This window comes from Taurulus bubalis (assembly GCF_910589615.1).
Source record: "Taurulus bubalis genome assembly, chromosome: 13".
Taxonomy (NCBI): Eukaryota; Metazoa; Chordata; class Actinopteri; order Perciformes; family Cottidae; genus Taurulus; species Taurulus bubalis.
In genome coordinates, this window is record NC_136601.1 from 8,244,410 (window position 1) to 8,263,592 (window position 19,183).

Below are 19,183 nucleotides of genomic sequence, written 5' to 3' on the forward strand. Positions count from 1 at the left end.
TTGAATGTCTTACCTAACTTAATCTTCCATCACTGGATAGTCATAAAATAATTGTAATCCTATTTTTTTTTTACTTTTCTTCTAAACAGAAAATGATTTAGTTTGATTTATGATTTAGTTTAATAACTAATAACGTTTAATCTAAGTTTTAAAAACTGAAATGAAAAAATGGAATAAGCGCGAGACTCGTCGATGTAGTGAAACCGTGTACACTCTCGCGAGAAGACAGTTCGCGTCACTGGTGTGTCACAGGTCACGTCCGGTCCACAGTGGTGTTACCGTCAGTTTGACCATAGGTTCTCAAAATGGACACAGATTATGCAGCGCAAACTTCACAATAGAAAGGTAGTGTCTTTTTATATTTATTCGCGTATCTAAATGTACGCGCTATTCAGTTACTTTGGTTAAATAACATGTTTCACGACACTTGTTTACTTACGGCAGCTAACGATGTTACCTTAACGCGAGTGCTAAGCTAGTTTGTCCAAGTGTGTGGCTCCGTAGTTAGCCGGCCGGCTTTATCAATGACAGTTAGACACCAGCGTCCGCTATGTTACATATTTGAATTGGCTTAAAGCCACACGAACGTCATTATTCGACGAAACGTTAAACGCTTTACGTTAAATGTTTAGAAGGCGATGCCTCGGCGCTAATCTGTCTGAATTGGTTTAGCTACGTTGGCAAGCTAACACAACAGTGACCGTGTGCCATTTGTGTGTGTGTAGCGAGTTCCTGCACTTCGGTACCGAGCCCCGCCACAGCGAGGATGTTCCCCTGCCTGGCCCACAGGCCGTGGCATGTCTTCTGCAGGGTTTCCTTGCAGCACCGGGCGCCCCTGTCGCAGCGGTGCCCGAGGTTCTCCCAGCTGTGCTACGGTGAGGACCCTCACGTCGAAGTGATGGCAGCCGTTACACGTTAAGGCTTTTTCTTGACCCAACTAAAGTCGTCATACATTGTGTTGCGCAGGTGGAGGCATGCATAACGTGTGGTTCAGCCTTCCAGACTGCCGTGTTGCCTCTCTCGGGCTGGGGAAGGTGCAGTACTACTCTACCTCTGGCAACAGTGATGATGGTCCCCCAAAGTCAGCATCCGGGGTTGCTCCATCAGCAGAGAGCGTCCTGACTGCTGCTGTAAAAGCCACCCCAGCTCCATCAGGTGACTAACTTTTAATGTTTACAAAATTCTGCAGAAGTTGTTTGCCTGATCTTGGAGTTTGGTGTAGCGTTGTCTTATGTACATTGATTTTCACAATGTGCCCCTGTTAGCTTGCAGTAGACCACAAAAACACTTCAATCACTTTGGTCATTTCCATTACTTACTCAACTGGTGCAATATAAATATATTTTAAATATTTTGTTATTCTGTCTGTATATATAATACTGCTATTGTAGATTCTTTACTGTTTATTTATATTACTTGTTTTTTTAATTGTATTTACTATGTGTCTCTTGCTGCTGCAATCCTGCAATTTCCCCACTGTGGGACTAAAAAAGGATTATCTTATTTTATCTAGAACTGCTAAAACTGTTGTTATTGCCATCACACCTTAAGCACCGGGAAATATAGATTCAATTGTAAATATTCATGCTCCCATTTATTGCACTCTGTTTATTGTTAAATGTTTATTGTTAAATGTTATGCACCTCCCGCCAGGACAAATTCCTTGTATGTGAAAACATACATGGCAATAAATGGTTCTGATTCTGATATTTCTGGTAAATTGAGATATTGAGGAAAATTCAATAGTCCATTTATATCTTTGTTCTCCTAGGTCCAACACTTCAGAGGCTGACAAAAACGGAGACAATTCAAGTGAAAGGTACTAAACATTTGTGCATGCTTCATGTGAAACATGTGGATCATGATTCACTTAAGATCTTAACCATCTTCACAATGTGGCTGGGATTTGTGGCTTGCACAATAATGAGAACTAATGGATGTGGATGAAAACCCTGTGTCATAGTTCCCTCTGTTGTAATATGCAGTTCGGGCTGTCCTGAAGAAAAGGGAATATGGAGATAAGTACACAAAGAACAACTTTATCACAGCAGTCAGAGCCATGAATGAGTTCTGCCTCAAACCAAGGTAAGTCCTGATCCCCAAACTGACTGTTTCATTTATTTGATATATGCAACACTAAACTGTTTGTCACCATGGTAAAGCTGAATTAACAGACCACATTACAAATTCCTTCTAGTTAATAAGTAAACATACTGTTGTCATCAGCTCATATAAAATTGCCTAATGCTGTTTAACTCAGGTCTTCCTAAATCTGTTTCTTACCACCTTCCAATGATATGTTCACAGTGATCTGGAACAGCTTCGAAAGATCAGAAGACGCAGCCCCCACGACGACACAGAGGCGTTCACGGTCTTTCTGCGGTCAGACGTGGAAGCCAAGTTAGTTATACATCCTTTTGCTTGAAACCACAATATATATTAAGAATACAACACTGTATGTCTTCCAACACATTATTGTGTAAATCACCAATTTGTATTGATGTATTTTTCAACATTTGTTGACTGTTGATTATTTATCTCTTTGACAATTAGAGCATTGGAGGTATGGGGAAGCCAAGAGGCTCTAGCCCGAGAGAGAAATCTCAGGAAAGAAGTGGAAAAAGAGTACCAAGAGAGTAAGTTTTTATTTTCCCCTGGCTGGTTGTGATTTGGTTTGAACGTGCAATAATACTGAATATCTGTTATGTGCCGGTTTATTTCTTGTCCCTGAGTAGTTACCACATAAGCAGCTCCGTGAAGTCACTGCTCGTGGCCAAAAAATAGTCCCACACATAATCGAGGATTGTCATATACTTTTGTACAGATTAAAAAAAATGAGATATAAAATGATATGACTGGGATATCGAGGTAATTTTGTACAGAACCAGGCTCACTGGTTCCCCCATTTTCCAGTCTGTAGCTAAAGTGAATACGTGTGTTTCCCAAAATGTCAAACCATTCCTTTAATGTTAAAAATTGAGCCCAATTCTGAAATTTTGTGAATGTTTGTCCAAATTATCTGATTGTTTCACAGCTGTTATTAATTCTCTGATCTGTTTGAGACATCGTTTTATTTGTATCTCTTGTCTGTTGACCTCCAGATATTTATCGGAATCAACAGTTGTTGAAGGAATACAAAGACTTTTGGGGAAACACTAAGGTGAGCAGTTTTATGTTTGCCTGATCAGTTTTTCCACATTATGTTTTATATGTGAAAGATTAAGTAATGTGGACATTAGTGGTGTATTTGTGTGACCTTTGTGTCAGTGTCATTATCTGTTGTCATGACGTCGCCCCCCTTTAGTGTACAGTGATGTTATTTTAATGGCTATACTGTTCTACACCTCTCTGGTATGTCACGGTATACTCTGTACTCTGCTGGGGTTTCTTTCTCCTAAGTTTTCCCACAGTATTGTTCATGAGATAACATCTAACTGTATAATCTTTAAGAGCTATAAATTTCCAATCATGTGTTTGATAAATCAATGACCGGTTTGCTTTTTCTTTCTTCCACAAAGCCTCGATCAGGTCCGAGGGCAACTTTCCTAGAAGGGCCGGGGAAGGTGGTCATGGTCGCTATCTGCATGTAAGTTTTGATTCTCGCCCTTGTTTTTGAATGCTGCTTGGTTTTGTTGTAATGTCGTTCTGAACTTGATAGGAATGCCACGGTGAGGGGATTAATTCACTTAGGATAATGCCGGCGTCACTGGTTGCAAAATCCTCCATTGTTGTTGCCGGGCAACTCTCCTTCCTTTTGTCACCTGATAAGTGAAATCTGGCAATTGTGACTCCGCTGCTGTATAGAGCAGACTCGTATTGATAACCCGCTTAGTATTTCACAAGTTAGAGTTTTTTTGATAAACGTGTGTGCCAATAGGCAACAAAATACTTAATGGGTTTTATTTGTGTCTTTGGATGTTGTTGTTATTCTTATTTTTTATGACTGGCGACTGTGGGCAAGTAATTCAGGCAGTGTATCCCCGAACACTCGGTGACTTTACTGAGCCGTAGTACACACAGTGGGAGGATTAGAGAGGGAACACAAGTCTGCTCTCAGCGGGGTTACTATGTTCAGATTGTCGGAAGAATGAGTGAGTGCAACATTTGGGAAAATTAACAAAAATACTGGCTCCATCTGTACAGAAGATCTAGTTTCACTTGAGCTCTTTTGTTCTAAAATAGACCCCGCACTGCAGAGTTTTTGGCACTTATTAGTCAAGATGTTAACATCTCATTTTAGAACTGCACGGGACCTTGTCTCACATGTCCTGTAGCCAATTAGATTAGGGTGATTGTGTTAGAGAACATGTGCAGTCACATGAACAGTAAAGTGTTTCCTTCACTTCGTTTGGACTCACGGGACTCAAAAAGTCCTGAGTATCTGAGAGGCCCAGTTAAAGTGTAGATTATGTGATTTGGGGGCATCAAAACAGAAAATGTATTCATTTATTGTATCCATTGCTTTTCATCTATTGTACTGTTTTCTCAGTGTTTGAATTTCACCTTAGTTTTGTTATTTCTTTGCTTTGTCTGTCAAAGCGCTTTTTAAACTCTATTTTAAAGACGCTTTGATTAGAGTTGTTGTTATATTAACATTTGTATTGCCGTTTGAGTGCTTGATCTACTTGTTTTTTCTTTTTCCTCAGCAATGGGCTGAATTTCTTCTTCAAGCTCCTGGCTTGGGTCTACACTGGATCAGCGAGCATGTTCTCAGAGGCCATCCACTCTCTGGCCGACACCTGCAACCAGGCTCTCCTCGCCCTGGGAATCAGCCAGTCTGTCCGCAACCCGGACGCTGGCCACCCGTAAGCACCACCGTGACATTCTAACGCTAACAAAACAATGGTGGCTTAAATGTTGTTGAAAGGGTGAAAACTAGTCCTGGTTTTGTCAAAAAGACTGTCCCTTTTATCTTATCCAGGTATGGCTTCACCAACATGCGCTACATTGCCTCCCTCATCAGTGGAGTGGGTATTTTCATGATGGGAGCAGGCCTCTCCTGGTACCATGGCATCATGGGATTGCTGCACCCAGAGCCCATGGAATCTTTGTTATGGGTACGTGTCTGTTTCGACTCGTCCCTGTGATATCAGATATATGTGTGTATAAATGATAATGATCCAACACGTCACCTTTCTGTGTTACAGGCTTACTGTATTTTGGCGGGCTCCCTGGTGTCTGAAGGAGGTAATTTACATAAATGAAGCTCCAGATCTTTGATGGCATTTTGACGTTGCATAGCGTTTTGTACTGAAACATCTCTTTGTATTTTTCTTTCTCAGCCACGTTACTTGTAGCTGTCAATGAGATAAAGAGGAGCGCCCAACTTCATGGAGTGTCTTTTTATGAATATGGTATGTACAACTGAAATATGTATGTTATTAATTAATGATTCACTTGGAATTACAGGCACACAATAGAGGTCTGAACCAAATGTAATACAATACGTGTTCAAATAATTGAGGATTGATCCTGGTCCCAGGGCCAAGTTCAGTTTAATGTGGATCAATCTTAACTCTGTAGTTAAATGAAATACAGTGTCTTCTGTCATTGCACACAGACTGTGTCATTCAGGCCATGTCTATTTGCATATCGTGAAGGAAATCAAATCAGCCATCATGCTTCCATAGCGCATATCTGACAGCAAATGTAAATGTCATGTAGATAAATCCCAAATTGGTGTCATGCTGCTTGAAGATGTGGGTGTAAATGGTATCTTGTGTTTTTTTTGTTTTTTGTGTGTGCAGTAATGCAGAGTCGAGATCCCAGTACTAATGTAGTGCTGCTGGAGGATGCTGCCGCTGTGTTAGGAGTCATCATGGCTGCTAGCTGCATGGGGCTCACTTCACTCACAGGTAAACATAGAGGCATGGAGACATTGTTGGATCATTGGAGGCATTCAGTTCCAATCTATTCGATTGTCCTAAGTCTCTGATGGCAATGTGGGCAGTGATCCAGATTCTCTTTCTTTTCCTTTTCCTTTGTTCCTCGGCCCGCATCGTCCCAGGTAACCCTAGCTATGACAGCCTGGGCTCTCTCGGCGTGGGCACCTTGCTGGGCGCCGTCTCGACCTTCCTCATCTACACCAACACAGAGGCTCTGCTGGGCCGCTCCATACAGCCAGAGCGCCTTCAGAAGCTTACCGAGTTCCTGGAGAACGACCCTGCAGTGAGGTCAGCTAATGAACAGGCGCACACCTCCACGGCTGCAAAACACAAACCGGGTCCAGATGTCGAGTCTGGAATCAATCGTAGAAATCCAAAATAATCTCAAACTCAACACCACATGGTCCAACAGTGACTTCATAGTTCTACTGATCTTGATGGACAACATTCAGGCTTTAAATAGACCTATAGACAGAGCAGTGCAAAGAGATCCAGCCACAACATGAACAATAACACACTTTGCTTTAAGACATAAACATTGTTTTCTTTTAACCAGTTTGCACGTCATTCACATTGTAAACGCATCGTGTTGTGGCGGAAATCCACTGAAGTATCAAGTAACGATGATTTGTTCTTTGACTAAGTTAAAGTAGGATTTTTCTACTTGTCTAACCTAAAGATAAGAATATTTTTTATTTTGAGCAGAGCCATCCACGACGTGAAGGCCACTGATCTGGGAATGAGCAGAGTGCGCTTCAAGGCTGAAGTGGACTTTGATGGCCGAGTGGTGACACGGTCTTATCTGGAAAAACAAGACATTGACCAAATCCTCAATGTAAGTTTTGTTCATGTGGTCTTTAAAATGGCCTCCTTTTTCTTTAATACTGCTGCTTCAAATTAGGATCTCTGCTTTTCATTACCGTGATGTGTGAGAGGCAATAAATGTCTTTTGAACTGCATTATGAAGCCTTCTGTCTGCTTGTTGCTGATAACTGGCAAAGATATTTCAGTAAATAAAGGATGATTCCAGCTTTTCTTTTTTTCCCCCAGAGTGAACAAAATGTTTTATGTGGAAGCTCTGCTGCACATTACATAAGTAAACCTTTTAACATAACAGCCCTTCCAGCGCAGCTAATATTGACTTTTAATGACAGAAACTGATCATCATCGGGATGGTTCACTGATGCCCAGTTCCCTTTGCTAATTGTTGGTTCCCTGCTGCCTCCCTGTTACTTTGAAAGAAGCATTTATTAAAAACATGCGTTGTTTTATTTACAGTATACACGGCACAATCATTATTTTTCAATAAATGATAAATTACCCAGCAGGTCACAGTAGGTACACTCCAGATGATCTTGTCGCATGCAGAGGTTTATAATTGTTTTCTTTTGCCGCCTCATTGTGCTTCAGTCCAGTCGGAGGGACCAGAAATGTACAACAGGAATCTGGAAGAACCAGAACTTAATTTCATGAAATTGTCACTCCTAAAATGTGTGATATTTTCTGTCTTCTGCTGTGTCCAACATGCATCCACATTGCTTAACTTTTATCTTCACTTAAGGCAAGTGTGTGCTTTTGTGTATCTGCAGGAAATTCAGCTGGTGAAGAACCCCGAGGAGCTGGAGGGCTTCATGCTGAAACACGGGGAGAACATCATTGACACTCTGGGGGCCGAGGTGGACCGCTTGGAGAAAGAACTCAAGGTTCTTGAACATTAAACTTGTCCCATTTGTTGTTATATAATGTAAATACCTAGAAACTCCAGTTTCTACTATATCAGGATAGTGTTTTTATTGACTGGGATTTATCTGCACAGCAACGACAGATTTGTGTGTAACCGTGTTTTATTCCCCCGCAGCAACGCAACCCGGAGGTTCGTCATGTAGACTTGGAGATACTATAGTGGCGTTCGGGTCTCCGCTGAGGGAACATCCTGCTATGAAAAGACGAAAGGAGGGCTCACCCTGCCTCAGCTACCTGCCTCCCAACCTGACCACCACAAAAGCAACCTCCGTCTCTGCACAACTCATCAAGTCTTACTGTAGAATAGTCCACAACCGTAGCGGAGGACAGTGTTTGGGCAATGATCCATGCTCTTTTGTTTGGACTTCAGCTAGCAGAGAATTCGACCCGCCAGAGATCCACTTTCATATTCTAGAGTGTTTCTTACTCAAGACTAAGAACTGTCATTAGTCGCCTGAAATTGTAAGAGAAATGTGAATCTCTGGTCACACACACACGTATGACAGTTTAGTCTTTGGGTCGTTTTGAACTCACATTCCTGAACGAATGTGTTTGGGTTTGGTTGAAAACTTGACCGCTTCAAAAACAAAATCACCAAACAGGACCAGTATCATTTACTAGACGTGTACCTTACTTTAATGTGATGCTTGAACCACAACTGTTTCCTCAATTAGTACGAAGGAATCCTGAGCGCTACATATTCAAACCAGATTTAACTGCTAGATAAAGTAGATGTGTTTTTTTCTTTTAATGTATAAACAGAGGAACTGCAGACCTGCAGGTCCTCTTATAAGACAGCTTGTGATGAATAGATTTTATTTTTAAAAACATTTAAAGATGTTGAGACTTTTCATTTGATTGTATGCTGGAGTTGAAGAGTGAACGAAGGTTAAATACAATAGAACTTAAAAAACATCCGCTTATGCAAAAAATAGATATTAGACAACGGAGGTGTAAAATCAATATCTCCCTGTGACATAAAGACAAGTTGAAAGTCTAACTAACAAATATAATAAATAACCATTTATTTGATATGTTGCTCTTTATACAAATTGGCATCCCCCTCTTTCACTTCACATTTCTCTCTCTGCCGGCTTCACACTCCGAACTTTGATGTTCTCCAAATTTAGTAACTTAATCTCGTGAGGTTTTGGCAGCTGATCAGCAGGCGACTGATTGTACTGATCCAAAGATGAAGCGCAGGAGGGATGCAAGCGCCCGGTGTAAATAAGTGGGCTATGATGACGAGTGGACCAGCCTCCGTCTCAAACAGCTTTTTAAGCAGTCGGCCAGTCTAGTATGTGTAACAAATGATCAAGTGAATTATCTCCTACTTGGTGTTTATGCTGAATATTCAAGCTGCGCTTTTTGGTTTTCATTCTGCATTTACTTTCGTGAGCCACAGCTGGAGCACACCTGCCTGTTAGTCATGTCACTCTGCTTCAGGTGGAGGAGGAGGAGGAAGGGGCGGAGTCATTTGGGAGGTTGGATATATATTTTTGAAGGTGTTAATAGTGTAATAATATTCCCGCCCCGTCGGTTGTAACAATGTTGCCGCTGCTGAAGGAGTTGGAATAAATTTAAAATAATTTATTAAATATTTGTGTGCTTTGCTTTTCTGTCTCGTGGTCGTGTTTCATGTCACCATTGCTTTATATGGAAGTATGTGAGCGACATTACGCAGGACGGCGTCTCTCCACAGGTCTAGCATCTGGACTGTAACCCTATAAGGAATGACTCGGGTGCGTTGAAGACCTGAACGCAACTGGAACAATAAAGAAGACCATTTTTATTGTCCCCTTTCTTCTTGATGTGATGCCCTGTTTCCTGTTTAAAGCTCAGCTGGTTGACTGGAATGTAAACCCAAGACCATTAGATGGTGCAGTTGTGTGGATGAGAGAGGAGAGGAGGGGAGAAGGAGGGTGGGCACTAGCCTGTGCGCTGACGTCAATAAAAACATCATTTCCAACCAGTCTGCGCAGTGACCGACCGTTCAAAACATTACGCACAGCATCGCGGCTGGACCCGCGCTAGACCACTCGACTGAAATAATATCTCGCCGAGCCCGGAGAGCGGGGACAATGCGGACAAACGCCATTTGCAGGTTTTTAGACCATTGAATGTTGTCTTAACATTTTTGGGTGTTGCGCGCATATCAGTGTCATGTCTCATCGTTCCATTCCCAAGTCACTTATTGTGCCAGAGCCGCTGCCCATCTTGTCTCCTTTCATGTCTCCCCTCCGCAGAGAAGGACACGGTCGCTTGTGCACGTTGATTAATTAAACAAAAAAGGAAGAAGAAGAAGAAGCGGCAGATTCTCTGGCTGATTTGGTTCATTATTATATTTTTTTAAATACATGATTGCTTTGTGAGACGCGCCTGCCACGTCTGGAGATCACCAAACACATCTTCGATCCTTTCGCACGTCATATAGTCACTTCTAGTATTATCCATTGATTTATTTTCAGGGCGAATGTAAAGCAAATGTGGCTTTTTTTGTGGTAATATTCGATGCATCCTGTGTAATATTTCTGGTCTCCGGCAGCCCACAGAAGGGGGCGCAGTAAACCTGCACAGTTTGAGTCTCATGCAACCTCCCCCTTCATCGCCACAAGCCTGCGGTTACAAAACCCCAAACCCCATTACTACTCGGTGCGGAATTGAATTAAAGAAATGAGCACATCCCTGCACACAATTTTTGTGCAGGGATGTGTCCTCTCTCATTAGCCTTTTAGAAAAAAAAGCATCATCCCTTTCTTCTTCTTCTTCTTCTTCTTCTTCTTCTTCTTCTTCTTCTTCTTCTTCTTTTGCTTTACGGTGCGTTTGTTTGTTTTCCTCATTTTTATTTTTTTCTTCTCCTAAACAATCGATTTATTTTGCTGTTTCAATCACAGGTGCCGGAGCTTCGAGAACGAGCCAGGTAGTGTTTGATGGCAGCAAAGGTCTTCATGGCGGATGATCATCATCACCATCATCATCATCATCACACTGCTCTACGCTTTTAGCCTCTTTACAGTGCTGCCTTGTCTAATCATGTTCAAGCAGCATTGTACAGGGCTATGACAGCATAGAGAGCTGAGCATCTCGAGCGCTGCGTTTCTCTGACCCTTCGGATGGGAACCAACAAATGACATCATGCGTTAAAAGCACTAAACGGCGAGGATCGCGTGTGAGGATTGTTTGAAATATTTGTCATTTGTCTTGATTTTCATGGTGATGTCGTTAAAAAACTGAAATGCATTGCTATTTTTTTTTAAAGGTTGAAGAAAACTAGAGTACATGTAATTCTTTTTGGGTTGAATTATTCAACGCAAACCTAAATCCCTTTGCAGCCAATACATTATTGAACCAATTAGTCGCATTGCATGCTGCTTCTGGATTAACCCATCTGTACTCTGAGCAGACCCATTTTCCTCTGAACATCTTTGAAAACCCACTGCTGTTCTGAAGCTATTTCCAGAGTCGTTGCAGACTCTAACCAAGTTTAATTTTGCTGAAGGATAAAAAAACTGGGGTTTCTTCTGGAAATGAACATGAGTGTATAGGACTGCAACCGACAATGATTTTCATTATCGATTAATCGCTTGGTCTATAAAGTATCTGAAAAAAAACAATTGCCAAATTCCTCAAATGTGACATCTTCAAACGCTTGAAGCATTTTCAGTTTTCAGTTTACTATCACAAACGAGAGACAAAGAAAATCAGCAAATCCTCACAGTTGAGGAGCTGGAACTGGGTTATATTTCCTTGAAAAATTACTTCAGCAATTAATCGATTATTAAAATCAATCACTTATCGTTGCAGCTCTTATGTAGCACCAGAAACATTATGTACTATTAAAATGATTTGAATATGTTTGATTCCCTTGGTTTATTTGTTTTTAAATTGGTCTTTTTCATTCTTTCCAATAAACAACTTAGTTGTCAATGTATTACACCTCGTACACATAAAACCAATCTTAAATGTGTAACGTTTTAATTGAGGTTTGAATGACGTTTGGTGCTCCATCGTAAGTAAAGGTCAAGTTTCGTGCCCTCTACCGGCTGCAAATTGAGCCCTTTTACTTTCCCTCTCTGGTCCTGTGTCTCCGTCCTCCTTAACTCTGTCTGATATGGGATTAGTAATGAGAGCATTGTTAATGAAGGAGCCACTTATTGAATAACAAGCTTAAGTTTACCTCAGGTGAAACTAGTTCACGGCTCCTTTGTGACCAGGCAGTGTTGACAGAAACCTATGCGAATTTTGCAATAAGCTCATAAAATAATTAACATATTCCTGTCTTGAAAGATTTACCAGACCAACAAAACCACATCCACAAATTCACCGATTTTTTTTTATTACAAATGAATTGTTTCTTTACTAACAATGGCCATGGAGGAAGAGTCCTGCTTTGTTTCATTTCACTGCCTGTGTTACAGTCCAGTTGAAGGCCCCGCCGCGTAAAAGGATGCTGGGTCAGGCACGTAACATCCTCAGTGGCTGCAGCTCACACAGGCCTGCAGGCCGTTCTCGTTACAGGAAGTGCACTTGAGGGCTTTGAAGGAATCCGTGAAGCAGTTGCGAAAAATGGACATCTTGCTGCCATGGCACATTGGGCACGGGATGAAGGCATAGCCCCCACAGGTCTGGCACGTCTGGGGCTGCTGTACTCTCTAGAGATGCATGGATAGATACATATTTACATTCCAGATGAGATAGCCAACATTAAATACCGACACCTAAAATACCTACATTCCTTGTGAAAAACAAGGCTGTTTTTCTTTTCTTCCTACAGGCCACACTTCTTATACAACATATTAAATTAGCTTGATTTGGAACAAATTCCTGACTTAATACTTTATAAGATTATGGTAAAGGTATGGGGGTTTGTTTTGCTTTGTGGTTTAGAGTTACAGATTCATTCCGGGTTGTAATTCCGAGTAGACGCTATTGGGAATTTAAGACAGTGAAGATATCTCCAACTTGGGTAGATAGGAAGTACAGCAAACTGTCTGCAAATGGCTGTGGAGGCTGCTATTTAAAAGTAATCCACATAAGTCAACATTAATATAATTGATTGAGCTATTTTAAAAGGATCAATCTTCTTATCTAACTATCGGCAGGAAGGTGTAATTCACAAAACGTGTAACGATACCTCTAATCACAACTTCCTTTCAGAAAACTCTGCAGATGTAAAAACACAATAAAGACACGTTGCAGCCCAGTTCTGGACTGATTAGTGTATGCATGACCTTTCAGAGCCGCATGTTTTTTTAATAGCCCGCAGTGACTGCAATGCTTGACTTAAATGTCATAACACTGCTTTGTATTCGCTTATGAAGAATCTTGTTGGGTCCAAATTACAACCAGGGCCTGAGAAAAGGCCACTGCCTGTGTGACAGACGAGGCTGCAGCTCAGTGAGAAACAGAAAATACTTTTCAGAATCTCGGTTTGTTCCACCGAGCGATGAGCTACGCGTTGGTGTGTTTGAACAAATGTGTCGGAGTCAGAATCAATAACACGCCCTCTATTATTGATGGCCGCTTATTGATGTGCATGCATCTTGTACATTGCAGTTTGCTCATGTTTTTTTGATGACACGACCGGTGGTGAGGGGAAATGACTGCTCCTGCTGGCACAGTGTTCATCTCACTGACATTTGGGCAAACACAAAGCATGACTTCATCATGACTTCATGAAGTTATATGCTTTAACATACGTGCTGTAAGGGAAAAACGCGATAAATTAAACACCTCGTGTCAAATCACGTGGTCAACTTTAACTGATTCACAGGAAAATCCTCGGTTTTACTGCCATCAATTATTCATTTTCAATGCAAACACTGTGAAAACCCACCTCTATTTTTGTCAGAAGATCTTGAAGCTCTCCTGATTCATTCATGCCTAGTATTTTCTCAGCACCCTGAAAAAGACAATTCAATATTTAATGAGCTCAATGTGTGAATGAACAAGGTATTGAACTCAGATGTCTTTAGGCAGCAGAAAGAATCAGAGCTGACCCCAAGGTAGTGTCCATCAATGAACACAACTGGTAGCGAGGGAGGTTCTTCCACTCGTTTGCACCGCTCCTCCAACTCCTTCCCGTACTCGCTGTCCAGGGCGATGTTCTTCTCCACAAACCTCACCCTGTGGTTCTGGAAGATCTTCCGGACCAGCTCGCAGCGCTCAAACGTTGTCCTCACCACACGGAAACTCGTAGTGTAGATCACTATGCGGCCAAATTCAAGAGATAACTCCATCTAAGAGGAAGTGAACATTCTTAATGCAGTTACAAGGTTCTCGCTTTTATTCCCAAAAAAATCACATTCACGATGCAGAGATAAAACTATGCCTCCCAGCTGAAAAGAATAAAGATGTCACATTTCAGTGTGTACTTGAGATATTGGCCTAATTTTATATGAATATATTTCCACTCTTGTGTTATAGGAACATTTATTTTATCTGGTACCACTTTTCTAACTTTGAACTGATTTGTAAAAACTTTTTTGTTCTCATGCTGAAAATAACAAACTCCTGTTCTTAAACTGTTTTTATGATCCCATATATTGGCTCTTCTTAAAGGGAAGTCTTCAAAGTGTACTATCCAAACATCAGAATTAGTCAAGATAACATTACAATTTGAAGCACAAATATACACATTTTCATAAAAAATAAAAATAAATAAAGGGTTTTAAAAAAAGAAGATGTTTCTGTTCTGTTCTGAATGCAGCCCTGTTACAATTTAAGCAACTGTTGGGGTCTTGAAATGCTTCAAATCATTAAGAATTGTAAGGCTTTGTGCATTAATATGATGGACAGTTTGTCAAGGTGACGCCAGGATTTAACAAAAGGAGATCTCAAGTATGGCAGCTAATCCCCTCCTCGGCCTTGTGTTTGGAGGTTATCATTTATAATCCCTTCATACAAGGTGGCTCATTAGAAAGTGTTTCAACCATTTTACAAGTTATGTATTATTTGCATCACTTTCGAGAAAGCATACCATCGATTTTTATACTTTTAAGTGTGCTCATCCTCCCCTCCAGGCAGCCTTTGGTTACTGTTTATTTCATCAGAGTTTGGAAATCAATTGACTGTAAAGAGACTTGAAAACTATACTTTGTGTCGTATAACAAAATCAAGATGTCGTGTTTTTAATGAATGCTATTGCAGACCAAAGTAAAGCTGTTGTTGCAAAGTCTGCATCAATAACACACAATGCTCACTATATTAGTGTGAGCATGCTAGTTCTAGCATGCCTTCAAACATTATTGGTGATAATGTAATGTATGCGTAATTTTCTTTACGTGGATAAAACCTGCAAAAACACCAGAATGTTCCTCGAGGATAAAATCAATGACAAGAATGTAAATGAGGAGCTGTAACAAGTCTACGGTGACACTGTTCACCAAATACCACTCAGCAGAGAAAGGGCCTCTTCCATATGACCCCTCGACATCATCTTTGCATCAGCACACGAGCCAAAGAGTAACCTCAGAATACAAAAACACGTCTTCCTTCAGGGATACTAGAAAGTGCCTGGAATTCATTAACCTGATTAGTTTCTCTTGAAACACTTAACGAAATGCATCATTAATGTTTAATTTGTCTGTGACCTTGTCCTCTATTGTCAGCTTTTATCTCAGTCTTACACCTTCGAGTAGCTCCTGCCTGTAACTAGACTTGAGGGCGGAGACAACACTGATGGGAACTGGTGGTGGTTTTATATTTTAGATTGGATCAAACAATAAGATAAAAAGGCCCTGTCCGATATACTTACACTGTTGGAATTGGGAAGGTTTTCAAACAGCGTCTGACCTGCGCTGACTTTGTGTTTGACCCCTCTCACGGTCCCATTTTTACTGAGTATGTTGACCCTCTTGGTGGTGAACATCCAGTCCTTGGTGGCCCCCGCGTACCTGAGCAGCTCATCCGGCTCGCACTCGCTGTCGTCCAGCTCGGAGCCCAGGTATCCAAACAGGTGTCCTTCCCCACTCGTAGAGGGGGTGCTGGCCCGTTCTGCATCAGAGCTGCTGGTGCAGTCTGAATCCAGGGAGTCTGAAGGCCCCTCATCCTTGAAGATCTCCTTCAGCACCCGGCCGCTGTTCCCCGAAGCCACGCGGAACCTCACCCGCTTCTGTGGCTTCTCCTGCCCAGCCGTCAGCATCGTCTCCTCCATTGCAAAACCTCTGCCACCTTACATGGCCCACCACACCGCTGAGTAGCTCCTCTCTTCTCATTCGGAGGTAGACGCGCCGTTAAGACACACCGGTTTGTCCCTCATGGATTACTACCACGTTTAATCCTCGCTATTCGAACAGGTCTGAAAACGACTGAGAGCCTGTAAGCTGCCTTACAGTCAGACTCACACTGACAGTAAATAATACATGCATGTCTACCATGGCAACCTAGCAAGCTTATCTCAAGTAAAATGATAGTTGTCTTTTAATTATTCATTACAGTTTACACAGTTTTCACCAAAGCTTTGACAGGAGACTTTTAATGGCCTGACGTTGTGTGCTTTAATCAAACAAACAAACATTTCTCCCTCTTGGGATCAGATGACAGCCGACACTGAGAGGCAACGACCGCTTCTGCTTCAGTTACATGGTTCACTACAGTTATACTGTTTCTCCGACATGATAGTAGTTGATTTAAAACATAGATAATGCTTAAAGAGACAAAATTATACCATGCTACCAAGCTAAACAAGCATGTTAGTGTGTTAAATCTAGATGCTAATCAAACTAGTTGGCATGTTAGCTAACCAGTTTAGCATTGTCACTTGCTATTTTGAGTGCATAAGTGTGTTCACACTGACAGGTATGATAAAATGCAGTGTACTATGAGTACCCAGATGGTGTACTATGAGTACTCAGATGGTGTACTATGAGTACCAAGATGGTGTACTATGATTACCCAGATGGTGTACTATGAGTACCTAGATGGTGTACTATGAGTACCCAGATGGTGTACTATGATTACCCAGATGGTGTACTATGAGTACCTAGATGGTGTACTCATGACTGTCATATAGTTGAGTGTGGAATTTGGGTATTTGTCCAAATAGGACAAGAGTAGCAAAAGTGCAAGATCCTCATTTGTACTCCAGTGTAGTAACATAGTATAATCCTTTTTCATTGTGACATCCTCACTTTCTTTATTGTTTTTTTTGCAATATAATATAATGTGATAAAGTGAAGTCCAATTTACTGTGACACATGAATGCATGACTTAAGTGGATATTCCTGGACTGCTTTCTTACACCCAAAATGTGAGTGCAGGTGTTCACTAAGCGTCCTCATGGAGAAGAACATTTAATATGTCACGGTGACACGATGCAGCAGCGTGTCCATCGAGACGCCTCGGCCAGGTTTTTCTGTGTCACAGGTGATGAAGCAGCTCCCTGGAGATGCGAGGCGTCAGCTTATAGCGGTGACAGCACCACTCTGTTTGAGTGCTGCAGTTTGGCCCCTGAGGTAAGAGCTACACTACACACACACACACACACACACACACACACACACACACACACACACACACACACACACACACACACACACAGCATATCATCACCTGTTTGTGTCACTCACATCGAGCTGATCATTAAAGAAAATCCATCTGAGAAAGGTGTAATGTTTTAATATTGCCTGTAAAGGCTTGTTGTATATAATTGATGCCATTAGGTTGTCTAGACTTTGAAATGACCGCCTGAGGAGCTGAGGGTGCTTAATAACTTTTTTTTCTAAATCTCATCTTGATTTTATTTAGCTGTTGTTTCTTCTATTAAATTTAATGACAGAGTCTTTAACTTCAGTCTTAAACAGCCCGGAAAACCGGAATTTCTCAATCTTCTTTCTGTGACTGATGAAAGTCTTTCATGAACTCACATGATTCAGTGGTAATTTCATAGAACGTTTCTGTTTACATTCAATGTTACTCACCAGAAGGCATTGTGTGTGTATCCTTGAGGTCAGACCATGTTGAGTGAATTTACTTCTTCAGAAAACATTTAGAAAGCCAAACATTTTGAACATTTTAAGCCTGGACTTCTTGATCGCGCTGCATTGCTGGTGCATTTCTGTTTTTCTTGGTGCCTGTAGATAAGTGGATTAGTGCGAAACCATACCATTGGCAGGGATGTATAATGTGTGTATGTGCATCCTTATGGGGATCCACTCAAACACACACACACACACGCACACACACACACACACACACACACACACACACACACACACACACACACACACACACACACACACACACACACACACACACAGACTGTCCTGGTGAAACCAAATAACCAAGTATTTCTTGTTAATAAATAAGGATGTAATATTTCAAACGTTTACCACGATTGTTGCTTATTTAGTAAAACATATTTAATGTTAAAGATAATTACTAGATTAGTTTGTTTAAATTGGGAACACCAAATAATAAAGAACATGATATCAAATCAAATTAATACTACATGATATGACATTAAATGTTATGACATAACATGACATTGTATTATAATGTATTATTATATCATATAGTGCTGGTGCTGGGTTTTGAATTTGGCAGTCGGTGTTGGGATAAAGCTGCTTATATGACTCTGCCTTCCAGTTGAACATACTGTTCTTATAATTGGAATAAATCAGTCATGGTCTTAACATATCATTTTCATTTTAATTAGTTTTTCTTTTCAAATCATCGAGAAGCCGTTTCTCAATCATCCCTCCCTCATACAGTTTCAGTAAAAACCTCTTCAGCTGTTTGATTCCAGAATAAGACTTTTACAGTATGAAGACATTCACATTCAAACAAGTTCCCCGTGTTGTTTAGACCTCTTGTAAAGACAGGACGGGACATGCTTATCAAGACTTCAGTGAAACACACCCACGCCATGTTGAGTCAAGCAGACATTTTATCTAATTTTTGCACATTTAGACAAGTGACCACGGAGATAGTCTATTCAACCTGAGGAGCTTATCTTTCAGCCCTCCTCATCAGTAGCACTAATGTAGCCTCACCAGCCACCTCAACTGCTATTAAAAAAGCTATTCGAAAAGATTAATACTTTAACGCTCTTTAATTTCACTGCTGTCCGCTGGCTCGGCTGTGACGGAGGGGAAGAAGTAATAAATGGTTTTAATTTTGTGCAGATTGAATAAACAGATGTATTCATAGATTGCCAGCATGATTTGTATGTTAACTTCATAATATGACTGATCTGCAGTACATTTTTTGAGTTGGTGTAATAAAGCAGAATCAGAGTGATCTCCATATGAAGAGAAAACGCTATTTAATGCAACTCTTGCCCCTTATGGACCGTGAAATGTGTTTCTGTGCAGGTTTGACCAGATCTGCACACGTTAATCAAATATTGTGAACAGGGTCTAGGGGAAATTACTCTGCAGGGACTCGCCGTTTGTGATTTGCTGGCCATCAAACCACCTCACCGTCCCTGACTAAGGATCAGCGTCCACAAGGGGGCAGAGTGCAATTCAATCACAGCAAAATGTCAAGCTGCCCAATCGTTCCCTCAAGAGCTGTAGGCGAGGAATGAAGGATGCAGCTGCAGGCCTGATGGC

The 19,183-nt window shown here is 41.2% G+C and overlaps 2 protein-coding genes across 2 annotated transcripts; one reads left to right on the forward strand and one right to left on the reverse strand.

The window, feature by feature from the left end:
• The first annotated feature begins 299 nt into the window (after window positions 1-299).
• slc30a9 (solute carrier family 30 member 9) lies at window positions 300-9,162 on the forward strand. The gene is made up of 18 exons (XM_079228311.1): window positions 300-345; window positions 726-875; window positions 967-1,155; window positions 1,772-1,819; window positions 1,986-2,085; window positions 2,308-2,400; window positions 2,554-2,636; window positions 3,102-3,160; window positions 3,519-3,586; window positions 4,647-4,805; window positions 4,922-5,057; window positions 5,148-5,187; window positions 5,283-5,354; window positions 5,748-5,855; window positions 6,008-6,173; window positions 6,591-6,720; window positions 7,475-7,588; window positions 7,744-9,162. Exons 2-18 carry the CDS (start codon window positions 767-769, stop codon window positions 7,786-7,788), a joined length of 1,719 nt encoding a protein of 572 aa, XP_079084437.1. The 5' UTR covers window positions 300-345; window positions 726-766; the 3' UTR covers window positions 7,789-9,162.
• Window positions 9,163-12,100: 2,938 nt separating this feature from the next.
• grxcr1a (glutaredoxin and cysteine rich domain containing 1 a) lies at window positions 12,101-15,783 on the reverse strand (the record flags this gene model as incomplete). Its single annotated transcript, XM_079229188.1, has 4 exons — window positions 12,101-12,280; window positions 13,465-13,530; window positions 13,628-13,867; window positions 15,385-15,783. The coding sequence occupies 4 exons, from the start codon at window positions 15,781-15,783 to the stop codon at window positions 12,101-12,103; spliced, it is 885 nt and encodes a 294-aa protein (XP_079085314.1).
• Window positions 15,784-19,183: the final 3,400 nt, after the last annotated feature.